This window comes from Barbus barbus, assembly GCF_936440315.1.
Source record: "Barbus barbus genome assembly, chromosome: 6".
Lineage (NCBI taxonomy): Eukaryota > Metazoa > Chordata > Actinopteri > Cypriniformes > Cyprinidae > Barbus > Barbus barbus.
Genome location: NC_136734.1, coordinates 30,101,246 through 30,128,888, shown reverse-complemented (window position 1 = coordinate 30,128,888; position 27,643 = coordinate 30,101,246). Strand labels below are relative to the sequence as shown.

Here is a 27,643-nt window from a genome sequence, read left to right as displayed (position 1 = left end):
TGAGGGATGTAAACTTCCCTATATTCTATTTGATTTAAACATGATATTTTATTTATTTCAACTTATTTTTTTTATTTCCTATTCAACTGGCTTTTCAATCAGTAAGTACAATTTTATTTGTATTTTCACCTAAATTTGGGATTTATTCATGTTGACTTTTAAATTCTTAATCATTTGTAGTAGTAAATAGCATTTTAGAAATGTTATTTATTTAAATTATTATCACAGTATATATTTAATTTAGTTCAATAAATGTATTGATAATATAGTAATGCTATTAAATTATATGACAAATTACATATATTAAATATGTAATTATTAAGTACATGGAATGTTTCAAACATTTGATGAGCTGACAGTTTGTGTTCTGTATAAGGCTGAGGCGCTCAAAACAAAACTGGACTTTCAAACCAGCCAACATGAAGAGTATCCTGAAGGGCAAAAGTAAGTTTTAGAGACCATGATTTTAGCAACAACACCATAACAATTTAAAGTGTGTTTGAATGTTTAAAAACTAGCCTAGATTTTATAGATGTTTGTTTTTGTCACAGAATATGAGGAGCCTGAAGCTGGTTTGAGTAACTCTATCGGAGCTGTGCGCTGGAATCTGCCCGATGAAGGTCTTCAGGCTCACAGCTCAGTTCCTAGCAAGAGCAGCCAGAGTCCTAGACAAAAGGTAAATCAAAAGAGATAGATAGATAGATAGATAGATAGATAGATAGATAGATAGATAGATAGATAGATAGATAGATAGATAGATAGATAGATAGATAGATAGATAGATAGATACTTCCGACAGAACTTACTTTTCTGTACTGTTTTGAAGTTCGACGTTTTTCCTAATTAATATATCACCTTTCTGTTGTTATACAGGACTTGAAGGATCTCCGCAGCCTGCAGGAATGCATCAAGTTTATCACTCAGTGGAAACAGCTGGTGGAACATGTATGCAGGGTAATATGTAATGTTTTTTACAGCCTAAACTGTATAGACTTTAACTAACACCGCCCGAATAGGCACAAGGTTGGACATAATCACAGGCTTGCTGATATTCAGACCAACTGTACACAAGTGTGATATTACCAGATAGTCTGTTAAACATCTCTTGATCTGGAAAGCATCTGCTATGTACAAACATCTGACAGAAGACTTTCAGATGTCAGTTTTACATACATACATTCTAAATCATATTCATCTTAAAGACATCTAATATACGTCTATTTGACATCGGATAGGAAACGTCCAATAGACAGCCTATTGCAGATGAGCAAACAATCTAAAAAAATACGTCTTGCAGATGTAAGTGCAGACATCAAACTGGATGTGCAAAATGTCATGGATGTGCATTGGATGGTGTCCAGTGGTACCAGATAGATTACTGTATTAAGTGCGGTGTGAACGTATAGTCTAATGTTGAACTGTGTTGGAGTTAAAGTGCAAGTGGGAGTGTGCTCTAGGGTGTATTAGTTCTGACTGTTCATTAGCCTGATAGCCTGAGGGAAAAAGCTATCCCTCGGTCGGCTAGTGAGGGAACGGATGCTGCGGAGACATCTTCCTGAGGGCAGCAGAGAGAGCAGTCTGGGTGGTTGGAGTCACTGATGATCCTTCGGGTTTCCTTATACACTGCCTGGTGTAGATGTCCTGGAGGGAGGGAAGCTCACCTCCAACATTGTGGTGGGCAGTTCGCACAACCGTTTGCAGAGCTTTGCGATTGCCAGTGGTGTTGTTTCCAAACCAGGCAGTGATGCCGCCAGTCAGGATGCTCTCCACAGTGCAGGTGTAGAATGTTCTGAGGATGCTGGGGCTCATTCCAAACTTTCTCAGCCGTCTCAGGAAGAAGAGGCGTTGATGTGTCTTCTTCAGCACTGCGTCTGTGTGAGCGGACCTTGTGAGATCTTCAGTGATGTGAACGCCGTGGAACTAAAGCTGTTTACCCGCTCCATAGGTGTCTTGTTGATGGTGATGGGTGTGTGTTCTCTCCATTTAGTCAGGGTGCTCACCTCCTCTTTGTAGGCCGTCTCATTGTTGTCAGTGATCAGGCCTATCACCGTTGTGTCATCAGCAAATTTGACAATGACGTTGGAGCTGTGTGTCTGCACAGTCATGTGTGTACAGGGAGTACAGAAGTGGGCTGAGGACGCAGCCCTGAGGAGCACCAGTGTTGAGGGTCAGCGGGGATGAAGTATTGTTTCCCATTCTGACCACCTGACTTCTGCCTGTCAGGAAGTCCAGGATCCAGCTGCACAGAGATCTGTTTAGTCCCAGAGTCTGGAGCTTCGCAACAAGTCTAGGGAACCACAGACAGAGAGAGGGAGAGGTTGAAAATGTCTGCGAAAACCCCGACTAGTTGGAATGCGCATGCTCAGAGCTGGATCTGGATTTCTGCTTTAAGTTGGAGATCCAACTTGTGAACTCTTGGCAGATCAATCAAGCCCGACTTTAGTGAGACTACAGTATTCCAGCACGCACAATTTGGAGCTACCTTGTATCAAATTTAAAAACTTACTTATTAGGTTGCTTTTTGTCAGCTGTTTTTAAAATGAACACTAGTATTTCATGCAATTGTTTTTCACTGTTGTTTGCCATATTGACACAAAAACAAGAAATGCTCTCCTTGTGTCATGATGACATCATGAGGTCAATATGTTAACCTGATGTGTGATTGACTGGAATTCACTGAGGTTTGAAGTGGGACATTTCAACTTGGATGTTCCTACTTCCGATCTTGTCTGAAACGCGACATATCAGCACAGCTGTAGCCAACCCAAATAAATTATTTGTGTTGAACGGATTGGTTAAGTAAATGATTCAATAACTCACTTTATAAAGACAGTCACTGGTTTCGTTCCTGAATGAATCAGGGTGTTTGAATAAATGAATATTTATTCACTCAAAAATCATTTGTCGTCACCAAGCCTTCTGTGCAACGTTGAAATTAATCATCTTCTCAAAACATTAGCATAAAAACAGGATTTTTAAAAATGATCCCTTAAGGATTGTACAAAAAATTTTTTTTTTTAAACGAATGTTCATAGAAAAGAAGAAAACATAGAAAAGTTATGTTCTCATTAATGGGAACATTTGCTAAATATTCTGAGAGCATATTTTTGTCAGCTGGGAATGATGATAGGTTTTCATTTTTGGGTGAACTGTCCCTTTAATGTTATTAAAAAGGTTGATGGGAAATATCTTATACACAGTAATGGTTAATCACCTCAATAGAAGCCTCATATTCATGAATCATGAAGCTACTGATAAGACAGAATCAACCTGTCACGAGTCCGGGCCCTGCGCTTCTCCCTGTCGCCACCAGAGGTCACCATCTCCCTTCCTCCCGGACTCACCTCACGTAATCACATACACCTGCCACACTCATTACACCCGCAGCTGTTCCCCATTACCACAGACTATATAGTCTCCCCTCTCCTACCACTCTGTCTGGTTGCATTATTTGTTATTTGGCGTGTATAAATGTGTTACAGTGTTTTGTTTCTAGTGTCTGCTGTGGTCTGCTATCCCAGACCTTTTCTGTTTAGTTTTTTGTGCGGTGTTGGCCTTTTTGTTTCCATTAAATACCCTCACCTGCACTGTTTCTTCGTCTTTTCACGGCGTACGTGACACAACCCCTGTCATGACAGCTGCATTATCCTGTTGTTGAAATGAAATGTGCAAGGGTGAGGTAGGGTGAGGTGTTATTAAATTAAATGCACATAATCCAACACCCTTTGAGAGTGGGAATAAGGACTGTGGGATGTTGATGCATGCAGACAATGATGGGTGTGTGATTGTCTACACATAATGTTTGAAATGGTTGTGTGTGTGTGTGTGTGTTTTAGCCTGGCTCCAGTGCAGACGAAGGGCCAAATATCAGTGTATATGCAGAGCCACATAGTCTGGAGCAATGCCGCAAACTCATCCTTGAGTGGGCACAGGAGCTCAAGAAAGTTGACGATGTGAGTTCATAGATATAAGATACATATCCATAAACATCATGCATTGTTTTCATTAAGAAAAAGATTTTATCTGTTTATATTCTCCATCTTATAGCTGTTTAGTGAGGGCACATGGCGACAAGAAATAGATGCATCCTGGGAGCAGAAAGAGAGCAAGGTAGATTCTGCCAAGCAAATGGAGCAGAAGATCATGGAATGGGCTACAGAGCTACAGACTGTGTCGGAGGTGAGGACCCACATGTGACATATGTAATAATGTGCAAAATCCATATACAGTATGTGTGTGTACATGTAATTTTTTTTTTTACCCGTGTACAGTGCTGTGGTGTGATGAGACAAGAATTAACCCTTTTTTTGAAGCAGCTGGAACTGAAGAAGAGGAAAATTTTGACTATGTTGCCTTTTTTGGAATTCATAACTTGGTCTCTGCTGAAACAGGACAGCCAGGTACAAGTTTTAGATAAGAGATCAATAAACATAAAAAAAAAAAAAAATCCATCTAGCTAGGGTCCATAGTTTACACCCATAAACTGAACTGACAAACAATCATTATCAAGAGATACTTGTATCGCTGCTTGTGTAAACAGTTTGGCACAGCTTATAGACCGGTACGATCGTCCCCAAGTTGGTCAAATGACACTAAACATAAACAGATTAAGTTTCAGCATATTTAGAAATGCAGATGTTTATATATTATATATCTATTTATTTATTTTTAAACATTCAGCTAAACCATTTCTTGTTGACAGTTATAGAACATTCTCATACATGTTCGGCAATATATAATGTCATTTAGTAATATAAGCAGTATATTTATGTGTATGTATTACATTCATAATGTTTTTTAGGGTGTTGTTCCACAGCTATGGCTCCTCAGCAAACAACGTACCTGGAAAACAGGTAAAACTTTCACTTGCATCCTTCAATAGACTAAAACGGTGATTTGGAAAATTATATTAAATTCCTTTTAGGAAAAAGTGATAGTTTAAAAGATTAAACAATTTTGACGTGCTCATACTTATTCATACTGTACGATTCCATTTGTTTTGACAGAGACACCAAAATACATTCCAAACTCCGGTAATGATTTGTGCATTTATCTTGTTCAGTGCACAATTTAATGTGGCAAGCATCTAAAATGCAATGACATTCTTCATATCACTGTTGTAATAATGTTTATCACTATTTTCCATAGTATGGCAATGGATCTGCAGTGTTTCAGGTATCATTGATTCAGCCGTTTATGATTCAGCTGCCAATTAAATTCCTTTTGGCTTAAGAAAGCTTTTAAATTTGATCTTTGCACCTGTTTAGTGGACATCACACTGGACCCCATGACAAAGCACCCATGGTTGCAGCTCTCTGATGACAAGAGGAAGGTACAGGAAGCTCTGAATGAAACCGAAGTGTCCTTCAGTGCCCAGCGCTTTGACAGCTGGCCGTGTGTCCTGGGCTGGGAAGGGCTCACTTCCGGTCGGTACTATTGGGAAATTGATATTGCCAACAATGGCTACTGGCGTATTGGAGTGACCACTGCATCCTCCAAAAGGCACGGCCGGTCTCCCATGAGCCCCTCTGAGGGCTTCTGGACAATCTGGAGAAGCACACGACAGTTTTATGCATGCACCAAGCCGGAGACCGAGCTACCTCTGTCACTTGTGCCCAAAAAGCTGGGAGTGTACCTGGACTACGAAGAAGGACAGGTGTCTTTCTATAAAGTAGAGACACGCTCACACATCTTTACATTCACTGCAAATTTCCGTGAAAAGTTGTATCCACTTTTCGCACCACTGGATGGACGCACACTTATCACACTGTCCTCCACTGAAGTCACACCAGAAGCGTCCTCTCGTGAAAGTGTAGAATACTTTTAACTTGACAAATGTTTTAAAGGATTAATGTGGGCAGATAAGCTGCAAATCATCGGGCTCAAGAGCAGATTGGAAAGGTGGATAAAATGATTATGATTGTCAGATCTAAAGGATGAAATCCTGTGGAGTTGTAGTACAGTTGCAAAATTCTGAAGATTTTCATGAGTTCCCTTTAATGGAAAATTATGAAATTTGGCATATCCTCAGACCGCTCTTGAATCAATGTGTACAAAGTTTTGTGAATTTTAAATGCTGTGCCTACAATCTACAGGTCAATTAGTCCTTGCAGAGCATGACTGACAACAAGCTGATAAATCAATATTCTTAAAATCATTTTGTAAGGTTGCTGAATGATATTCTCCATTTCATCCAAATCAAAAAAGCCTAGGAGGAGTACAATGGAGTATTTCTTTTTTTTTTAGAAAATGTCTATACATAATTATGAATCAATAATGTAAACTTGCTTAATATAGCACTATCTACTGTGGAAATAAATTGTGGGTATTATGTATCCAGGATGGTTTCGGAAGCTTTGCTGCTAGGAGTGCCAACAGTAAATACTTTAAGAGATTCATAAAAACACTATACAAGCACACTGGGATTGTCTACATGCTTGAAACTGGTAGTTGTAACACATAGAACAATGTTTTGTTTATGTAAATGTTTATACAATGTAATTTTTTTTTAATGAATCTTACACTGAAAAAAAAATATTAATTGAATTTACTAAATGTTTTAAGGTAAGTGGTCGCAATCAATTTAGTTGAGCTAGATTTTAATAAAATTTAGTTGACCAACTTTCAACTAAATTTATTTAAATGTAGCTCAAATAAATTGTTTGCAACCACTTACCTTCAAAAAATTTGCCATAATTTTTTTCAGCGTAGATGCATGCAATTTCTTGTAGCTTATCTTCATTACTTAAAACTGTAAACTTTACCATGCCATAATGCTGTAAAAATTTTACGGTGCATTAATGCTGGAATCAGAAGAGAAATCAAGACACAAATTATTTTTTTAAAAAGAATGTATTTAAAAAATGTTCTTCAAACAAACAAACAAAACTTTCCCCAGCTACAAATAAATGCATGTGTATATATGTATATGTAAGATAACTGTGTGTATACAGCAAAGAAAAAAAAACAGCATAAAAATATACATCAAGTTGAAACAGTAGAATAGTATTATCAAGATTACCAGGAGGGATTTAAACATGCCCTGAGTTCTTGACTATTTAATTTGCATATGAATATGAACGGAAATTAACCTAATAAAAAGGATTCCAAAAACAAATGAAATTATTAATTTGTTATTTTTATTACAGTTATTTGGCTTGTAACCATTTGTGCTGGTTTTAGCTAATCAGTAATAGTCTTTTCTCACAAAAAATATAAAAAATAGAAGCTGGTTACAAAATACTGGCATTAATTTATTTTCAACAAAGTGGTCATCCAGTAAGTCAGTGACAATTCTACAACCTTACCACTACATGTTGGGAGGAAAGTGACCTGCACTGACCTACAACAGGAATAATCCCCACACATGGTTAAACCTCATTACTGGACATTCATTTATCGGGTCTGCAAAATGTTGGGTCAGCATTGCTCGTCCAGTGCTGATAAAGCACTACACACCTACAGCACCTGGCCATTACTAGCCTCATTCATACAGACCACTTCTGAATCAGCTGACTTACAAAGATCCCAGAGGAGTGAACAAGATAATATAAGATACAGGACTGAGGGATCATGAATCTGCAATTCACCAAATGCCAAACTATTTTGGTCAAACAAAGCCAAAAGAAAGGCATTCAGCATCCTGCCATCCTAATCGGAGTCGCTTTTTTCATCTTTAACCATTAATTTTTTTCCTCTTTTGGGCTCAGGTGTTTGGCCATCCTTCTCCTTCTTGCCCTTGAGAAGTCTAAAAAAAAAAAGAGAAAAAAGTAATAATTATATAACTAAAAACAATTATACATGAAATTAAAGATTAAAATGTGTATATACAGGTTTCAAATGAGCCCTGTTGACAGTAATTGTGTAATTGCTGTAGGGCTGTCACGATTCCTTGATTAAATTTGAGTACTCAGGAAAAATTCAGTGTTTTTTTTTTTTTTAGTTGTGTCGATTATCTGGCAAAATACCCGGAAAGGCGCATTCCAAGGATGAGAATCCATGAAAAGCATTATTAGACCGTTTTCTAAGGCTGCATTAAATAAGACCATTTAAAATCATAAAGCATAGTGCTATTGTGAATTCACAAAGGCTGTGATATTCAATTAAATAAATATATGAGCTGTGGGTTTAATATGCGGTTTATTTGTATGCGTGTAGGTTACGAGCATCTCGGAGCGGCTCTGTTCACAAACAGTTATCATTTACATGCACAGACTGTCTCAATCTTTGCATATGCTGAATGCTCATCTGTGAACAATGTGCACCATTCTATCAGATTTATAAGGTAAATCATTTATAAACAAAGGAGAATACATCATTATCTTTCTAAATGCTAAATGTTCACCACAATTTCAATAGAAGTTCAAACCCTAGCTTTGAGTTTGCATGTTTTGATGTCCACATGTTCTTGTTCAAGAAATTACAGTGGCTGTAGCATTTCTATCATAAAGTGGCCAAATATTAAGGATCAAGAGGACTTCTGAATTAAGTGTAGTTTAGTCAGTTTAGCCAATATTAAACAAGGATTATATTGAGCGGTAAAGTATTAAAAACAACCATCAGGCAGTTGGCGCCCTCTGCAGGCATTTGATATAATACATAATGTACATAAGTTATGATTATATTGTTCTATTACATTAGGCTATGTATTTTAATACTTTTGTTCAATAAAAGCAAATGATTACTTGCTTTTGATATTTTATTTGAACCAATTATTATTGCCTCATTGCTATTATATATGTATTTTAAGTCTGCTTAGGTCTATTTTTATTACTACAAAAAATGATCCGATTACTCTAATTATTCTCAGAATAATCCACCGATTACGCGGTTGACCAAAATAATTAGTGACAGCCCTAAAAGAGACCTTTGTGCAGGGTGTAGTTGTGGCATATCACCACTTACAATTTCTGCTGGTATCTGTCCATTTCAGATGGAGGCACCACGTCGCTCAATTCCAAACTGTCATTAATCTTCTTCAACATTTCATATCTCTCTTTACCCCTGACCTGCATGAAGAGAAGGCTAATCTTAAAAGTCATGCAAACACAAACTACACTTTGTTAAAGGTCTTAGCCAACCATATTTGCAGTACACAATACAGTTTAAAAGCACAAGCTAGATTAGCACACTAGCACTTTTTATACAGTGGAATTTACCCCTCAATCAAACCAACTACCATTTCCATGAAAATCACAGGAGCATGAAAAAAAAAAAAAAAAAAAGACACAGGAAGGTGCATGATCACCTGCAGCGTATAAATCTCTTCATCACTGCTCCCGCTCAGTTTGGCCTTTTTACTGCCGTCAGGTCGAGGCACAGATGAAGTTGACTCTTTCGTCAAACCTGTCAGATCAGATTCACATTACTATGACATTTTAAAGAAATTAATGCTTTTAATTCAGCAGTGTATGTGGAATCTAATTTAATTTATTTCACACACAAGCAAACTTACTACGTTTATTAGAAGAGGGGGCCTTGCCCAAGGTTTTGGTCTCCTGGTCTTTCCTGAAGTTGCTCTCCTCAGTTTTTCTGTCTCTGCCTGGGCACGCGCACACACGCACCTCGAAAGACCTGCGGCCCAACAACTGCCCGCTGCAAGACAAGAGTAAAAGCAGATTTGATGACCCTTGGTATCCACATTGGAATACAATTCACTAACAGAGGAATCAAAGATGGACAACTCACTCATGAGTCTCCAGAGTGATGATTGTGAGGATGGGCCGGCGATTCATCCCACCCATGCAACTGCTGTTGCACATAAAATTGTACAACACCGTTGTAAACTCTGCTCCCAGCTGCAAAAAAAGCACAGGAAAAAATCATTTACAACTTGCAACAGACAAACATCAATACATTTGCAATTAAATGATTTACTTTTTCATTTACTCTTGCTTATTATAGATCATAATACTGAGACTGACTTGAGGAACTTCGTAGGCAACCACCACACTGTGCCTCGAGTTGACATCATCCTCCCTGTAAAGAGCACGCGAGTTTCCTTCCACTCGGATCAGGTGAGCAGCAGGAGCCAATCCTGAGGAGGGAGTAAATGGGCTTGTTAATTGCATTTAGTGGAACTTGCACCCGTATAGCTAATGTTTTCCTGTACAATGGTGTAAGATTGGATGAGAAAGAGCGTGTCTATACCATCACCATCTGGGGTTCTCTCATGGTGGGGACATCGACGGACCACCTCAGCCACGTGTTCGGACTTCTTATAAATGGCTGTGGCTCTGATCACCGAGCCCTGAGGAGGGGCAACGTTCACCACCATCTGAACTGGACAAGTTTTTGCCAATTGGCAAAAAAGCTTATTCAGATCAGATGAGTACTGAAATCAGAGAGAAAAGGGGCTTTGGGTTCATATAAACAAAAGTCACATTAGAGCTGCACGATTCTGGATAAATTGAGAATCACAATTTTTTTTGTCTCAAATAGAGATCACGATTCTCTCACGATTCTGAACTAAACAAAATAATGTGTGACAAAATATTAATTGCTGCAGTCTATTTAAAAGTGTTTAATTTAAATGTATTATTAAACATTTTAATCTATAATACAGTGTGGCCCAGTTTCACAGACAGGGTTTAGACTAAGCCAGGATTAGATCATAGTTCAATTAAGACATTTAAGCAATTTTTATAAATATGCTTAGGAAAAAAACATTACTGGTGTGCATCTTGAGACAAAACAAAGGCACTGATATATTTTAAGACCAGTCAGTGCAAGTTTATTTCAGTTGAAACAGCTCAGACTTACATTTTAGACTAGGACTAGGCTTAAGCCTTGTCTGTGAAACCCGGGGTATATGCATTTAAAATATAGTGCATTTAATACACCAATTTTTAGAATTAAAATTATGAAAAACTGGTTTGTATTAATGATTCAATGACTCACTCATACCTCACTTGTTTCATTAATGGATGAATCAGTGTTTTTGAACGAATCTCGAACGAATGATTCAATGACAAATACATTTTTTAACAGTCACTTGTCACCACCTAGTGGCGAAACGATGCAATCGACACAAACGTTATTTGAAGCTTCGCTTACTTTCAAAAGACGAGTGGCTCTATTTTGATCGCTACCATAGACATCAATGTTTGTAACCGAACTATAAACTTTTATCCCAGTATTTCTATGAATGACTGTAAGACAGAAATAATACTGTGTAGTTGAAAAGACTGTTTGTGAAACTTTTTCTTACCTAAACACGTAAACTGTCTGCTCTCTGGATCAGCAGCAGCGCGAATGCAGATTTGAATGTTCCGGTATGATTTTTTTCAAAGTTTTAATAGACTCTGGCGAATCGTTGTCATTTAGAAATTAGACCGTGTGGGTATTTGAATCGAGATCGCGATCTTTTAACGATTAATCGTGCCGCTCTAAGTCACATGTTGAAAAAAACAATACATCACAGCAATTAGTATTAGTAGTAATCACACAAGTCAACATTTGTAACATTTATGTTACTGAGAGTGCTGACTGATATAAGGGATGGGTTAAGATGACCAACTAGCAGTCCAACAACTGACTACTAGTTGATCAGTGAGGTCAGCTACTTTAACTAGAATTTTGGAGCATTAGAGTGGACGTCTTGAAGAGAGGTTTTAATGGACTGACAGTGTGCTAACAATAACAAATAAATGAATCTCCTTTAAAACACCACCACTACAGATGAAGCAAATTCACAGCCTTTAAAAATAAACATTCTCATTTTGAAAATATGTATTTGTAAAATTTTAAAATTAACAATTTTAATATGGGTTGCTTATTGCAGAAAAAAATACATACAATGAAAAATATTAAAAAAACAAATGTTTTATCTAACCTAGTACATTAAACAGAAGGACAGAAAGATTAGTAAGTGTCAAAAGTCTACTACAAAAGCTTACAGATCTTGGAAAAAAAAAAATTAAGTTCAGATATTTATTATTAAACAACTTTTTTTAAAAATATTATAGAAATTATATAATTTATCACATTCAAATTTGAGCTTTTGAAATTGTATTGTCCTCTTACCATCCAGACAATGTGCAGTCATGTAGTTTCTCACAGGATCTGAAACACACCAGTTTGACTATCTTGCACTATAACAGCCTAAAATTCTACTCTCTTTTCTAAAACTCTGTTTTACAGGACGAACTTCTCCCTCCAACGGTTAGACTGAAAACTTTTGGATGCCAAACCTCCCTGCTCTGAGTCTTGTAGACAGCAGTTTCTGTGGAACCTGACAACTCCCCTCCCCCACTGCTCTATGAGGACAAGTTCAGACATGTTCAGACTCCACAGATGCAGCTTTCTAATAAAACATTGCTGCTCAAAAAATTAAAAAGGCCAAAAGCAAAAATGAAAATTAACAAGATTTCCCTGATTACATGACTAAATAAAATAGAAGCACTGCCAGATTTAATAATGTTAGATGGCTAAAAACAACAGAGACTGATAAAGCCAGAGGTATGACTCATTACTTATGTAAATGGTAGTGTATGCTGAGAAGTAGGTGAAAGCTTCTTTGACTGACAACAAATGCAGTCATCTTATCTTCTGCCAAGCAGCCATCTTAGAGCAACACCTCTTTCTACATACTGGACAGTCACAAGAGTATTTTAAACGATATTTACTAAAATACACAGATAAACTACAGAAGCTATAGCTTTTTTCCAAATGCAGTTTTCTAATAAACTGTTATTGGCTGTGTGACGAATTATTTCTCTCTACCGTAAATTGCTCTGGATAAAAGCATCACAGCCATTTCTTTCTCCAAACTAATATATGATGAATTTCTTTCTTTTCTTTTAGAGTTTGAATCTACATATTTGCTTCCATCCATTCTCCAAAATGCTTTTGTAGGGTTGTGTGGCATAATAGCTTATAAACTAAACAGTATTGCTAAAAAATTAGGATTTGAAAGGTCTGAACCAAAAAAAGTACAACAGATTTAGTGAGGGGTGGGAGGTGGTGGTACTTTTTTTTAAATTTATTTAGTTTTTGGCGCTCCACATGAGAACATACCCATTCATGTCTTCACACAATGCAATAAGAAACTGCCAAATTCAATTTCTTATTTGCCCACTCTAGATGTTAGACTGACACGCTGAATGACCACAACAGCTCTACACCAGAGTAGCGAATACACAAAAGATGGGAATTCTGAAGTATTATTTAGGACAGGAACGAATGAGGTGATGGAGAATGAATGAAGTCTCGCGGTATCCTGGCAACATTCTGATTCAGCGCTCACCAGAAAGGACAATTTGAGTCTCTACATGACCTCAGGTACAAGTGCATCTAAGTTCATATTTTAACTACTACATAATAACGTTAATTCACTACCAGCTGTCACTAACTTTTAACTAGGTATTACCACTAACACTTATCTACACTCACTAGAAGCCATTTTATTTCCAAACAGAATATGAAAAACCAATAGCAATAATCTGAAACTACCAAACTGATTTTTCATTTATTTAGGATGCTAGTATATAGTAATATGAGATTACAGGAATTATATGGGTGATCGAGTACACTAAAATCACGCCACATTTTACACAAGTTGAGTACTGTATGCATGGATGTATGTGTGTATTTTTAACTTACAGTGCAGGTCACGGATTTGGCAGTGCCAGATTGTGGGAACCCCAGTTTGAAGCCATGTTCCCCAGGATAATCAGTGGCAACAGGAACAGAGGCGGTCGGAGGAGAGGTGGACGGCTGAGGCTGTTCAGTCAGCACATTGTCGAAGATATTTGGATCGAAGGAGCTTGGAAGATACTGCTGAAACACATAAGAGTCCAGCACTGAAAAACAAGTATGAATACCAGAGGGTATGTGTGGATATACATGCTTTTTTAAAATACCTCATCATTGATCAATTCCCAGCAAGTGCCAGCTTCTTGAGTGGAACTGAGACACAAATTGGAAGAGAGATAGAGAATTAGTTTAGCATTAAAATTAATAAAGCACACACAATATACACAACAGAGTACTGATGCACAATGACAAGTTCAATAGATCTTGACCAACCAAAAATAAATAAATAACCCAAAAATTATTACAGACACCTGACAAAATATTGCCTGCACCCACATAAAACTGAAGATATGACCAACTCCGGGTCTCTGTTGTAAACTTACATGAGGTTTCTCTCCCACAGTTCAGCAAATTCTTGACTTTCTGCCATGGCTTGTTTTAGATTCGCAAAACTACAGATATAACACAAAACTTTCAGTCAGCTCAGTACTTGAGGGAAAATATGATGAAAATACACCAACTCGCTCGATATTTTTCAAACGGTTCAGCCGGCGACGTTGTCTCTATACGAAGTGCGCTAACTTTCAAATTAAACAACCAAAATCATATTTGTAAATAGCATCGCGAAGATTTTTAAGTGCCGTTTTAAATCAAGTGACAGCTCAATGGAAACATTCATATAACTTACGCGTTCTTTCTATGAGCCAAGTTTCGAAAATACCGCTTAGCTAACTAACTTAGCTTTACAAGCTAATCGCATATTTATAGATACCGTGAAGAAAAAACATTCAGACATCAAAGAAAGATTTCTTAAAAAGACACTATAAGTTAATTACAAACATATTTTAACATTTTCGACTGCTAGCTAACTTAGCTAGCTTCACGACTATGACGTTTCGATAACGTTTAAAGCGCCGTTGGGCCTCTATAGAGCTTCCGCTCGTTAATTCATTAGTTTTATTCTAATTTTTTTAATCAGTTTTTATCGCATTTACGTCAACTCGTTAGAATAACAATATCTGCACGCATATAGTAATGTTGTACTCTAAATCCCGACTTTAATGCACGAAATAGTTTCGAATCAAACACTTCATGTAAAAAAATGTACGTCCTCACAGATTACGAATCAGCACAATTGTTACCTTGCGATAATTTACTTCTCCGACCTCCTCTCCCCAAATGATTTTCACGTTACTCTTGTGGGGATGAGTTCCGAGTGACTCACCCAAGGGCCAAAACAACACAACATAAAAATGGCCTTCTCACAAACCCAAAACAAAAATCCGGAGTTTGAGGGAATTCCCCTACAGGAGGAGTCTGCTGACGTCAGCGTCGCCGGCCTCACGTGGGGATAAGGTGATCAGCAGAAAATGAATGATTTTTAATAGACGACTTGACATTTCGTTCGTTGAATTTTAAATAGATCTAATATGTTATACAATACAAATATATATTAATAATAAAAAAATAAAAAATAAAATATGTATTTTTATTCTAATTGTTTCGATATATAATTTTGGACTACATGACGTATTTTGCAAAGCTTATCTATCGATGCGCAAAGAAAAAAGTTAGACCCTGCGTCCCAATGTGCATACTATACACCCTACACTGTAATTGAAAATTACGAATATCAGATAGAATTTGGGATGGATAGTATGCACATTGAGACGCAGACAGAGATTAATAATACAGAGGCAGAATGCCATTGATTTTAATAGTTTAGAAAAACTCATGAGCTCATCTCCATTATATGGTGTGGTATGCATCAAAGCAAAACTATATAAATCTTGCATTATATAAAAATGCACAATATAAATTTTGCATGCATAGGCTATCTTGTGTGTCACTCCAGAGCCCAAAATAACTGCTCACACAATTCACAGACACAGAATTTCTGTGATTGCTACTCGTGAAACCTCTGACCAGTCAGTTGAGTCCCCACATCACTTACATAATAGAAGATTAGGCCTTTCATGATCGATTCATCACTCAGACTGAAAGTGGTGTTATGATGAATAACATTTCAGGAACATTACTATTTACTGTTATATGTCACTCTCATTTAAAATATGTGACCGTTTAATTCACATTCTGCAGTATGCATGCATTTATGAGGAACAAATGTATGTACATGCATTAGAAAGTTAATGGAGCTTAGAGGCAGTTTTTGGTCTACAACAGAAACTCTGAACCATCAACCGGTGAGTCAACCTTAACATCATTCTCTCTTTTGCATTTTGTGATTTACCACACCAGAAGAAATAAAAACCATCAGGAAAAAAGTTAGTTTATAATTTAAACTTTATACTCCCATATGAAACTACTAATTACACTTGTGCATCTCTGTTGTTCTCAGAGATTAAAATGACAAATTAGTCACAATGCAAATCACTTAATTTGATATGATTCATTCATAATGTGTGATTTATTTATTTAAAAAAAAATTGCCATTGGAATTATAATAAAAAAGACAAAAGTAGAATTTCACATATTGTATAGTTAACATTACCAAGTGCGGTGGTATACATCACATATTTCTGTAGCAATGTTGTGTTTTAGAGAAAGGAAAAATGTACTTTGTAGAACATGTAATAGACCCATTACAGTGTAAAGGACGTAATGAAAATGTACTAATTGTTGTTTTTCCTTTGCTAATTATGCACTTGCTGATAATTTATTAAAAAAAATTATGAGCAATTAATTACGTCAAAGACTATCTTTGCCTTTACATCACTTAGAACATCGTTCCAAGTGACATATCCAAGGTTTTACAAAACGTTGTGTTTTGTAATTAATGTTTCACCAAAAAAGGAAAAATTATGATGATCGAAATTATAAACCTAGTTGAGGACAAATGCAAAAAAGACATTACAATTTGTGCCCTTTTTCTGATGATGCTTCAGAGAAAGCCACGTGTGTGTGCACGTGTGCCTTGTATCTGAAAATATCTGAAACCTACAGCTAAAAAGCGCATGTTTTTGAATTTCTCTCTGTTAAAAGAAAAATCAGATAATTATATAAAATACACTTTAATTTGTTTATAGTGTGTGCCCTTTATTTAAGAAAACTAAATCAAATCTTACATTTCCTGTCATCTCAGTAGACACTTTTTTCAACCTTTTAACTAGGTTTCATGGATAAAAGACACTCCAAAATATCATAGGTACAGCAAATGATTTTTTTTTTTGGTGTAAATATGTTGTGCAATTTTATTTCTAGCATATATCTTCATTAATGGCATTGACTTGTATTTTCCCTCATTGTTTGTTCATAGTATATTTAGAAAAATGAATTCTATCTTATCAATATTATTATTGTAATAGAATCGGAATTTTCAGGGTTAAACATGCAAATCCAAAATTTGAATACTAAATGGTCAGTGATGTTTACAATAAATGATAAACTCCATGTCACATTAACATTTCCTCATTTTCTCAAAAGTCTAATTCTGATATGCAGTTACCACAATAGCATAAAATTTACCAAAAAGAAGCGTGGATGACTTTGTAATATGAGAACAATTATTTTTCCTTATATGTTCAAAAAAAAAAGGAAATGAGCAAATGTTTATAAAGAAACACTGCATATCAGCTTCATAGCTCAAAATGGCTGACACATAACTGCAGAACTCTTCATTTTCTATAATGCATATAAAACCATAAATGTATTACAAGCCGAAATAATCATAATTCGGAGATAATTCTTATATTCAACTCTGTTTTATCCTCGTGACTAATCAGTTCTGATCAAGCACATGTCACTTAGCATTTAGCAACCAGGCACCTCTGCCCAAACCAAGGATAAACATATTAAAAACAGGAAGAAATATCTCCGAAATTGCTTAAATAAATGTAAAAGCGAACAATTTTACATCAGATTTGCCTACAAATACAAAAAATTTACGTACAGGTCAGCTACATTACAAGTCACCCACCTGTTAATGTTTGGAGCTTCAGTCCTATAACTCGGAATAAAGTTCTCAAATCCCGAATATGAAGTCGAAGGATATGCAGGTTCCATTTCGCAATTAATCGCGATTAATGGAGCGCGAACATTGTTAATATTCATCAGTTTGAGACCGAAAGGTGGCTACAGGAGTTTATGTAGTGAAATTGTCAAATAAGAATCAAAAACGTCATGAAGGGGGGTCAAGGGACAACCAATAGTTTTTTGTGCGGCTTTTTAAAATATGGATGAACCGCATATCCTCGAAAATACCCGGAAATATATTTTGGTCCTATAGCATAAATGATTACAAGTTGTAACGTCTCCACAACTAAATCCAATGCACTGGCAAAATACGACATTGAGTAAAATGTAAAGACAAAAATATATGTAATCAGATACTGTCACTTACTTGATTTATATGAAGACAGAACTCGGAAAAAAAAACAAAAAAAAAAACACAAACCATAACCTTCGGTACCCAGTGATGCAGTACTTTCCTGCCGAAGAATCAGACCCATTCATTGGTTGCCACTGCACTTTCATTTTGATGCATCTCGTTTAAAAAAAACAAAAAAAAAAAACTGTTATAAGTAATACACCAAGAAATCGGTTTCTTTTGCTATCGGTAGATGTATTTTTCTTGTTTTTCAGGAGGAGACCATCTTCATGAGTCATGAGAGGCTTTCTCTCTCACTCCCTTCTCTCTCTAATACCGGCTCAAACTGCTTTGTCAACTTCCGCCCTGCTGTCTCTCTAGTGGCTGGCCTGCATACAAAATCTCCCAACCATTTCAATGTCCCTTACTTTCTGCATTTTCATTTCCATTCAAAAAATGATGATATTGAACACATGTGCTCTTCTTGTACTGTCTTGTTTGTACTCAGTTCTCACATTTTGCAGCTCTCTCATTCTCTTCCGATGAGCTGAATCTTCCCGCCTGTTTAGTCACGTTGCCTCTCACGTCACTAATTTGACTAACTGGCCCAGCATCACACTGTACACACAGAACAAGGACAACACACTGAGAGACAAACAACTGGCTTTTGTTTGAGTCAGCTGAAGAGGCGACAGGGAGTTTCACTTTTGATTTTTTTTCTTGTCCTCAAGTTGACTAGGCTAATGTGTTGCAAGTTGTCGTTTGGTTATTTCGGGACGACTGAAAGAGAAACAGTGACTGCATAGCAGTTTCATAGAGAAATCTCGGATTATCGCATACATATGAGCTCACTTAAGTCACAGACGAATGGGTTCATTATTATTCACCGAGCACACACACTCAATGTTTACCCAAAGGAGTGAATTGAGGTGTTTTGTAGCTATTTTATGTCTTCAAGAAGGTTGGTTTATGTCATCTTCAACATGAATCACTCACAGTAACTCTTCTCTTTCTCACTTTGGTTTGCTCTTTGACGGTTTGAGACAGAGCAGTTTGAAAAAAAAAAAAAAAAAAAAAAAAACAGCTGAGGCCAACAGTAAGTGGGCGGGCCGGAGGTGAATCAACAGCTAATTTTGTTCTCTCTCTCACACACACACACACACACACACACCTAATTCCAGCTCTTTTTCTACATGCATATACTGACACATTTTTATAGCAGATATTCACTTCATTCATACTTGCACATAAGCACAAGCACTCAAGACTGGACCACATTTAGAATGTGTATTGTTTTATGCAAATTAATTGAAAAACTAAACTTAATCTCATCTTTGAGATGCAATCACAAAAAGGTGTCTTTCAGACCCTTCAGTAAATGCAATTACTGTAAAAGGAGTGGTACGGAAAGGGAGGCAGACAAGTTCCAACCTACACAACTTCCTGCCAAGTTTTAGCGGTTTTCGAGAGGACCTTTTGGAAGTCTCCGATGGCCAACCACACACTTCCATGGGATTTTACTAACAGTACTCTTGTCAGGTGACCTCATAACTTATAAAATTACAGTTGATCCAGAAATAAACATTCGGTCATTATTCGCTTACCCTCATATCATTCCAAACATTTTTCTTCTTCTATGAAACACAAACAGATGTTCCATTTATGTTCCACAAAAGAAAGTCAAAGGTTTCTCAGAACATGAGGGTAAGTGAATAGAGATTTTTCATTTATTAGTACAAAACAACTGATTTACTTATAATGGCTTTAGAATATGATACGTTTATGAGTTAGAGGGAATGCTGTAAAGTTGTGTGCTTATGATTTATCCTAAAAAAAAGAGGGATGCAATCCTTCAGCTTAGAATAGTTTATTCCTGATGTCTTAAACTCAAGGGGAATGTAGGCTAGGTCAGGCTAAATAGAGTGGCATGCTTTCAAGATGAGCTGAAGTGGATTGTGGTCAATAGTATTGGGGATTTCCACAGTATTTAAGAGGAACGGCCAAAAAAAAAAAAAAAAAAAAAAAAAAGATCTAAATTGAATTGAAAAGAACTTTTGAGTGCTGAATAAATTTAATCATTATCAAGGTATTTACATTGAAACTCACTTCAGCCCAACCAGAATAATACAGAAAAGAAAGCTCCACATCATTTTTTTTTCTACACAACTATTTATTACCGTTTTAACAAGCTCTTTTAAACAAATTATTCATTAAATTTGTTTTTAAGTGCAATTTTGTGAAATTCAGTTTGTTGGCTAAAAACGTTACATTTACAATTTAAAATCATATGAAAATATTATTTCCCTGTTCTCGGAATTAGGGAAAAGGTGCATTCATCAATGTTAATGCAAGTTATAGACGGCCCTGAGTGGGAGGTCTGTTACAGAACATAGTCTAATCTGTTCCTACATTGTTTACTTAGTTTTAAAACCACATTTAACTCTATTTGTGTCATTCAGTGGTAGTATTATAATGTTGGCACAGCTGTTGCTGGCGTCTTCAAATGCATAAAAGAAACTTTCAGACACATCCCACCGTAATATTGAAATAAATGGCATTCCCTGTTGCAAAGGGAGGTCTACTAGCTGAAGAATAACAGAAAATGACTTGCATGCGACAGTAATGCAGTCATGTGTTCTACATCATAACACTGATGCCAAGCATTGTGTGCTATTTAGCTTGAATACAAAAGCCTTCAAAGAGTAAGTGGTGAATCTTATCTTCAAACGCTAACATTCTGCATTAGACTGAAATGAATAGCTATTTGGCATGGTGGTAAAACCTCTGCCCTGATTGGCTGTGAGAAAGGTAGGTGTGGCGAGGGGTTGGTTGAGAAGAGCTTTGAAATGTAGCCTGTACAACAAAAGGAGAAAAAAAGAATGTCACTGTTCTTAAACAGATCTTAATCAGACAGTAAATTAAACTGTTATATTTTTATATTCACTATTGATTTGTTTTTGGAAATCTGATGTTTATCAATTAAGATAACTATACAAACACACACACGCGCACACATTACTATTCAAAAGTATGGGGTGGTAAGATTGATTAAAATGTTTCTGAAAGAAGTCTCTTATGCTCACCAAAGCTGCATTTGTTTGATCAAAAATACAGTAATATTGTGAAATATTTTTACAATTTAAGAAAACAGTTTTCTACTTTAATATGTTTTAAAATATAAATGTAATATATTTTGAAATGCATTTCTTCTTGTGATGGCAAAGCTGAATTTTCAGCCGCATTTAAATAGTGTTTTTGTGGAAACTGATATAACATTTATTTTTCAGGATTCTTTAATGAATATAATGTTCAAAAGAACAGCATTTAATATAAAAATATTTGTAACAAATGTAAAAGCCTTTACAGTAAGTTTTGGTAACTTTAATGCATCCTTGCTGAATTAAAAAAGATATATATATATATATATATTACATTTAGAAAATAATACTGCTTAAAGTGTGTGAAATATAATGTTCTCAGTGCCACTGCACTCAACAAGACAGCCCAAAGGATATAACAGGTCTGCCCCGTGATAACCTCCTCTTGCTTGGGTGCATCGAAAGACGATGATCTTGTATCGACGACAGCCAGAGATATTGTTAAAAACATTAATTGTTGGCAATATTAAGATATTTCCAATTAATGTAGGCCTGTTACATTCTTATTTTTATTAGGCCTATTATTATTATTATTATTATTAGGAAGTTACTTTTATTATTAAATTAAAATTACAATTAATTTGCCCTGCAATAATTACCAAATAACTGACATGCTGCGAGGATAACAAAAGGTTAGGCTATATATTATACTTTTAAAAAAAAATATTTAAAAACAGGTCTATTACACAATGAATTATAGGCCTACAATTAAAATATTAACACTGCAGTCATCAATAAAAATCAATGAAATAAAAAGCTTTTATTTCAAGCACCGACTTTCAAAAACAACCTGTTTAACACTAAATACGTTTCTTCTAATTTTTTTTCACTATGTAATGTTAGAAATATTAAGGGATTAAAACAGTTAGCTATACCGTAATCAGTTGAAGTAGATTCATCTCTCGTTGTCTCTGAGAGAATATGCGGTGTCAGATGCCGAAAGCTCCGTCATTATGTTTTTACTTTCACATTCTGCATAGTGAATTGACTGAGATTAAGACGTTCGCCGGCGTAACTCTTGCAGTTTGCACGTTGCTTGTGTGTGATATCCATTGTCTCGTCTTCATGGTTTAAAACAGAAATATTTCCAACATCGCGATGTAACCAATTACCCCTGTACCGAACCAAACCAAACCGTGACACCCCTATGTCGTATCGAACCAAACCATGAATTTTGTGAACCGTAACACCTCTTATATATAGGTTTTTTTTTTTTTTTATCTCACTGACCTCAAACTTTTGAACAGTAATGTATAAATGTACATACTATGCTATAATTAAAACTGTATGCTTGGTTTAGACAGAACTCACCGCATGTGCTTGTTGTGAGGCCGTTCCATGCGTGAATGCACCTGGGGAGGCTGGCCTCGATGGATGTGCATATGATAAACCAGACTGTCCAAAGAAAAAAAGACGTTTATGCCCAAAATGTAACAAGAGCTAAGAAATTCTACTATTTTAGGCTAAGAATAAATGAATTCCCTTTATCTTAATCAACTAAACATCTGCAATAATGCAGCAGGAAGACTATGGTAACAGATTTCATTAAATGGCTTGGCTCTGACCTTGCCAGGAGCGATCTGGACAGCAATAGAGGGAGTAGGCAGCAAACCTGCAGCGCTCACATGCAGAGCCTGCGGATGCATGGGCCTCAATGGACTCTGAAAACACAAATATGAGTAATGCCCAGATATAGGCATCCAGTGAACCTCTGCCCTCAGCTGTTCAAAGCAGCTGACCTTCCTTTGTTCCTATTTTCTCAGAGTTTACATCCTGCCCTACTCACCGAGTCTGTGAAGCCAGATTGCTGGTTAGCATGTTCCAACTGTTTCTGCAGGGGAATCCCAGCACTGGGGATATAACCTGGAATGAAAGAAGGAATACAGAAGGATTGCAAAGGTGTCTGCCAAAAGGACAATGGAAAAAAAAAAAATTAACGCCTATGTGGGACAGGCCATGTTGAAAAACTTACTGTCTTTGACGTCCACTGTATACATACACTAAGGTTTGGGCTCAGTAAGATTTTCATCTTTTAAAAAAGTAATACTTCTATTCAGCAAGGATGCATTTTGTTCATTTAAAGTGACAGTAAAAATATGTCTAATGTTACAAAAGATTTCCATTGCAAATAAATGCTGATTCTTTTGACTTCTTATTCATCAACAAATCCAATTTTTTAAAATAGAATTAAAATAAAGATTGTACAGATATTTTATAATATTACTGTTTTTTGTTTTTTTATCAAATAAATGCAGCTTTGGTGAGCATAAGATACTTCTATTAAAACATTACAACCAAACTGACCTGTAACTTTTGAATTAGTTATCCTAACTAAAACTGTACCTTAGATTGGCTGATTTGAAACACTATTTATGTAGCGCAACATTAGTAATCACTTATCACCACACATATTTAAATATACTATTTCTTTATAAAAGTATGCTACAGTGTAGTAACATGAACTCATACACACACCAGGCTGAGAGGTGAAATGACTGTGGACCGCATAGCCCTGCTGCTGATGGGGCAGGTACTGCATGGCCTGGAATGCCGATGCACCTGGAAACAGAAAATGATAACATTTTACAAGCAAGTAACACATATCCACATCTAAACATATGCACTGAAGGAAAATACAAACAAGGTACCTCTAAGTTGTGAACCACTGGCATAGTTGGCTGGCACCGGCTGACTGGAGGCAAAAGGTGATGTGTGCTGCGGCTGAGTGACTCCATACGGGCTGTGACTCGGCTGGCCTCCAGAATACTGGCCATGCTCGGTTCCCCCTGCACTGAATCCTGGCTGAGACTGGAAATGACGTGTCTGAGGCGGTGGCAAGCAGCCAATAACATTTTAATGAACAAGCACACACACAGAAAAAAAAAAATGCAGTTTGTGAATGGTAGCTGAACTGGGTATCCCTCATTAATATTACAAACAGATTGATTTACACTAAAATGTCACACTCACAGGAATGACTGGAGACTGGAAGAGCTGTTTGCTGCGTTCCCCAAGAAGAGCACCTGGACGCCCATGACTAACCTGACCCGCTGAGTGATAAATAAAATAATCATTGAAGGGAAATTCTAGTAAATTCAGACAGTTACAGCTTTATACTTCTTTGACAGATCACTGAAGATGCATTTACTTGTCTCAGTGTTTAGCGCAGTTGCCGTTGCTAGGAAACGCTTATTTTGTTTACTGTGTTGAGAGTTGCTGAAATCGCGTTTGGTCTCGTACTGTATTGCGTATCTTGTCAGTGTCTGCACTTGCTTGGCCATTTTTAGTGATCAATAGGAAAGTGGGTTCAGCTGAATTCTAATAGTGATTTGTTAGATAGGTATAAAAAAGGTTATTATACCGCGGCAGCCCTCGTGTGAAGCCCTCTTAGTGTGAAGACCAAAGAGTGTAAAGACCATCGACTCTACCGTGCGACTCCACCGGGCTGGGACACCGGCAAAGGATTTAAGTATCGCTTTTTATTTTATTTTCATTTATATGTTTACTATTGAAATGTTGTTGTATGTATTTGTCAATTTTATTTAATTTCTGTATTTTCTTAAATGTGTGTGTAGATAGAGTTTTAACTTTTAGTTACTTTTTCTTATTTGTAAGTCGCTTTGGATAAAAGCGTCTGCTAAATGACTAAAAGGAAGTAAAAGTAAAGTAAGATGCCAAATAGTGGTCACCTTGCATGCTGAGAAGGTGCTGCCCAGAGTGGATGGCCATGTTTGGCTGGTATGTAGATGAGGTCAGAGTTGTCATGTCACTGTAAACATATAAAAGAATTCTAGTTAGAATAAACTGATTAACAAATGTCATTTTTAAAATCGGATTTTATTCAATACTTTTTGAAACCTGCATTTGCCAGTTTAACAGCTCTAAATTTTTTCTGAATTTTCACTGGAGTGCTCAAAATTATAAATATGAATAGGAATATACTTCAGAGATATTTTACTCATAAGAATTTCTAGGGGTACCAATAATTGTGTCCAACGTGTATTTGATAAAAAAACATTTAATAATGAGATTTTCCCCCATTTTCAATTTTTTAGTTCAATGAAAGTTTAGATTTTTGTGACTTTTTAAATTAAAAGATCAAAAGGATTAATAATGCAGGTTTATTTTCAGAGCCTTCTTTGATCATATTTACCAAGGGTGCCAATAATTCTGACCACAACTGTACACAACCAATATAAGTATTTTATGCTCAACTAGGCATAGAAAAAAAAAACAGTAAAACTGTAATATTGTGAAATATCATTACAATTTAAAATAACTGTTTTCTAACAGAACTCTTTACGGTTCAATTAGTGCCAGTCTGAAGAAGTCTGAGCATTGAAACATACAGTATTCAATAAACTATTTTTGTTTTTATCATCATGTCTCCTGCTCCTTCTGCTCTTCTCTAGCTTTCTCAGTCCACTTCTTGATTGTTAAAACAGTTTTGAGTACCAGACAAAACACTTGTTCTGGATACCAGACATCCTGGGGCTTAATATACTATTTATGGCATGGAGACTTTTATCTGAATTTGCCAGCTCTCTTTTCCGTACCTCTGTTCTTTCCGTCGTCTTTTCTCTTCCTCGTGTAAGACTTTCTTCAGCTGCAAAAAAAGCTGATGCTTCTCCTCTTGAAGACCCTGCAGCTTCACTCCCATCTTCATAATCTAATCAGAGAGAAATAAAGGGGCGGTCAGACTCAGGAGTCCTGAGACATAATTACAACACCATTTGCAAATAATCCAAGTATAAGAATCAGCAATCATACAGATGCACCTGCTCTTTTGTTTCCTCTAAGGACATTCTCTCCTCCATCTCTTTCTTCCTCTTCCTCTCTTCCTCTTCTTTTAGTTTCTGCTCCATCATTTTGTCAACCTCTTCCTCCTCTGAGATAAACAAGTGATAACTGATCACAAAGTGCACACCATCGACAACACTGTAATTCCACTGGAGATCAACATGAACATGGAAATCATTTTATTTTAGTGAAAATAATACACAGCAGAATTCAGGGCTCACCTTGCCTCTTCCGCTCCCTCTCACTCATAATGTGCTTGTGCAAGGCACGTGCCATGGCATTAGACAGTTTGGGCCTCTCCAGAAGAGCCGGCATGATGGTAGGGATTGGCGGTGCCAGCTGTTGAGATGTTAGAAAAATGTTACAACATTAACATCTGCATTTTTAGTCACTAATGAGTCCACTAAGACTGAATTCAGATTTTAGTGGCCTTACCACAACTAGAATAGTCAGAGTGAGAAACAATTCAAGAACTGATACTCTGGAAATTATTTACGCATGTTAAAAATATAACAGAACCAAGAACATTCTTAGTATTGCTGTACAGCACAATTTAGACAGTTGACGGGTTCAGGATGACACATCACAAACACAAACTAAGGCAGCTGTCAAAAAGTTAACAAGCCTTGCTAACGTTGTTTAAACCAACTTACCATATCAATTCTAAAACCAAAGACTACGAGTTAGATCAAAATATAAATTAGAAGAAAGAGATGTGGTAATCTGAGAAGTAATACAAGGCAATAAATGAGCAAACTCCTGCACTGGGTTAGCTCTGTAACGGCTTCACAAGCTAGCTGGCTATGCTCGCAGTAACCTGAACGTTTTGAGTCGATTCAGTTAATCTGTCCAAAAAAATCCTCTTTCTTACGCTCGATTTTACAGAATGAACGCGACATCAGTATTTTCTATTTGCAGTAAGTTGCATTAACACCTGACCATGAGGCCAGAAGGCTAACGGCTCGAGTGACAGCTTAGTCAGCTAGCTTGCAAAATCAGCGAACTAAATAAAACTCTTGTGGTGACATTCGAGGAATCTTCATGTAACGCACTTTTGTCCGTTTCTGAGATTAAAAGTATGCTGAGCTTGTCTGAAGGCTTTCCTTAAAGAAAAAAAATAAACAAGTGTATCAGTAATTAACCAAAATAAAAATAACAGGAAACCCAGTTTGGCGCACTTCCGCTGTGGGCGTGTATTGATGACGACACATGTCAGAGAGCAAAAATGAAACGCCCATCAAGACGCTTCATCAGCCCAGCTTTCAGCTGTTTTATAAGAAAAATCATTTACATAATCTGCTATTATCTAAATAAAATGTCTGCTATTTTAATTTAGTATACATAAATGTAAATATGTGGGAAATAAGCCTGTTTTTACATTTGATGGCATAAGTTCCACAACACCTAAAAAAATATAAACTTTGAAAAAAATAACAACGCCGTTAAATTTATTAATTTTTGATTGTAACATGTATTTGAATGTCTTATTTCGTTTTTTCTTTTGTTTCTGTTTGTGCCCCCTGACTGCACAAGTCTACTAAGCATAACTTTTAAATTAGGTCCCACTTTATATTAAGTGGCCTTAATTTAAATTAATAACTTG

General features: G+C 36.4%; 3 protein-coding genes across 14 annotated transcripts; 1 reads left to right on the top strand and 2 right to left on the bottom strand.

The window, feature by feature from the left end:
* Nucleotides 1-419: 419 nt before the first annotated feature.
* On the top strand, nucleotides 420-5,827 carry LOC306870762 (butyrophilin subfamily 3 member A1-like; the record flags this gene model as incomplete). The annotated part of the gene is made up of 8 exons (XM_079418183.1): nucleotides 420-444; nucleotides 552-676; nucleotides 874-945; nucleotides 3,837-3,953; nucleotides 4,048-4,179; nucleotides 4,272-4,400; nucleotides 4,802-4,868; nucleotides 5,268-5,827. 8 exons carry the CDS (start codon nucleotides 420-422, stop codon nucleotides 5,825-5,827), a joined length of 1,227 nt encoding a protein of 408 aa, XP_079274309.1.
* Nucleotides 5,828-6,843: 1,016 nt separating this feature from the next.
* LOC306871021 (cellular tumor antigen p53-like) lies at nucleotides 6,844-15,098 on the bottom strand. 7 transcript variants are annotated; one of them, XM_079418668.1, is made up of 11 exons: nucleotides 14,898-15,098; nucleotides 14,139-14,207; nucleotides 13,863-13,908; nucleotides 13,603-13,776; nucleotides 10,150-10,333; nucleotides 9,924-10,036; nucleotides 9,688-9,797; nucleotides 9,455-9,594; nucleotides 9,248-9,345; nucleotides 8,905-9,008; nucleotides 6,844-7,747 (listed from the first exon to the last, which is right to left on the bottom strand). In XM_079418668.1, the coding sequence occupies exons 2-11, from the start codon at nucleotides 14,183-14,185 to the stop codon at nucleotides 7,651-7,653; spliced, it is 1,113 nt and encodes a 370-aa protein (XP_079274794.1). In that variant the 5' UTR covers nucleotides 14,186-14,207; nucleotides 14,898-15,098; the 3' UTR covers nucleotides 6,844-7,650. The 7 variants fall into 7 exon arrangements, with proteins under 7 accessions (XP_079274794.1, XP_079274796.1, XP_079274793.1 ...); XM_079418670.1 differs by having other exon boundaries at nucleotides 10,156-10,333; nucleotides 14,898-15,086; XM_079418667.1 differs by having other exon boundaries at nucleotides 13,603-13,779; nucleotides 14,898-15,040.
* Nucleotides 15,099-19,351: 4,253 nt separating this feature from the next.
* LOC306871020 (G protein pathway suppressor 2-like) lies at nucleotides 19,352-27,251 on the bottom strand. Of its 6 annotated transcripts, none has more exons than XM_079418666.1 (13): nucleotides 27,093-27,228; nucleotides 26,694-26,716; nucleotides 26,262-26,379; nucleotides 26,019-26,128; nucleotides 25,797-25,909; nucleotides 24,930-25,009; nucleotides 24,211-24,290; nucleotides 23,889-24,063; nucleotides 23,716-23,799; nucleotides 23,027-23,103; nucleotides 22,806-22,901; nucleotides 22,552-22,635; nucleotides 19,936-20,935 (listed from the first exon to the last, which is right to left on the bottom strand). In XM_079418666.1, exons 2-13 carry the CDS (start codon nucleotides 26,694-26,696, stop codon nucleotides 20,843-20,845), a joined length of 1,113 nt encoding a protein of 370 aa, XP_079274792.1. In that variant the 5' UTR covers nucleotides 26,697-26,716; nucleotides 27,093-27,228; the 3' UTR covers nucleotides 19,936-20,842. The 6 variants fall into 6 exon arrangements, with proteins under 6 accessions (XP_079274788.1, XP_079274792.1, XP_079274791.1 ...); XM_079418665.1 differs by having other exon boundaries at nucleotides 26,694-26,763; nucleotides 27,093-27,227; XM_079418662.1 differs by lacking the exon at nucleotides 26,694-26,716 and having other exon boundaries at nucleotides 19,352-20,935; nucleotides 27,093-27,251.
* Between the last annotated feature and the right edge of the window lie 392 nt (nucleotides 27,252-27,643).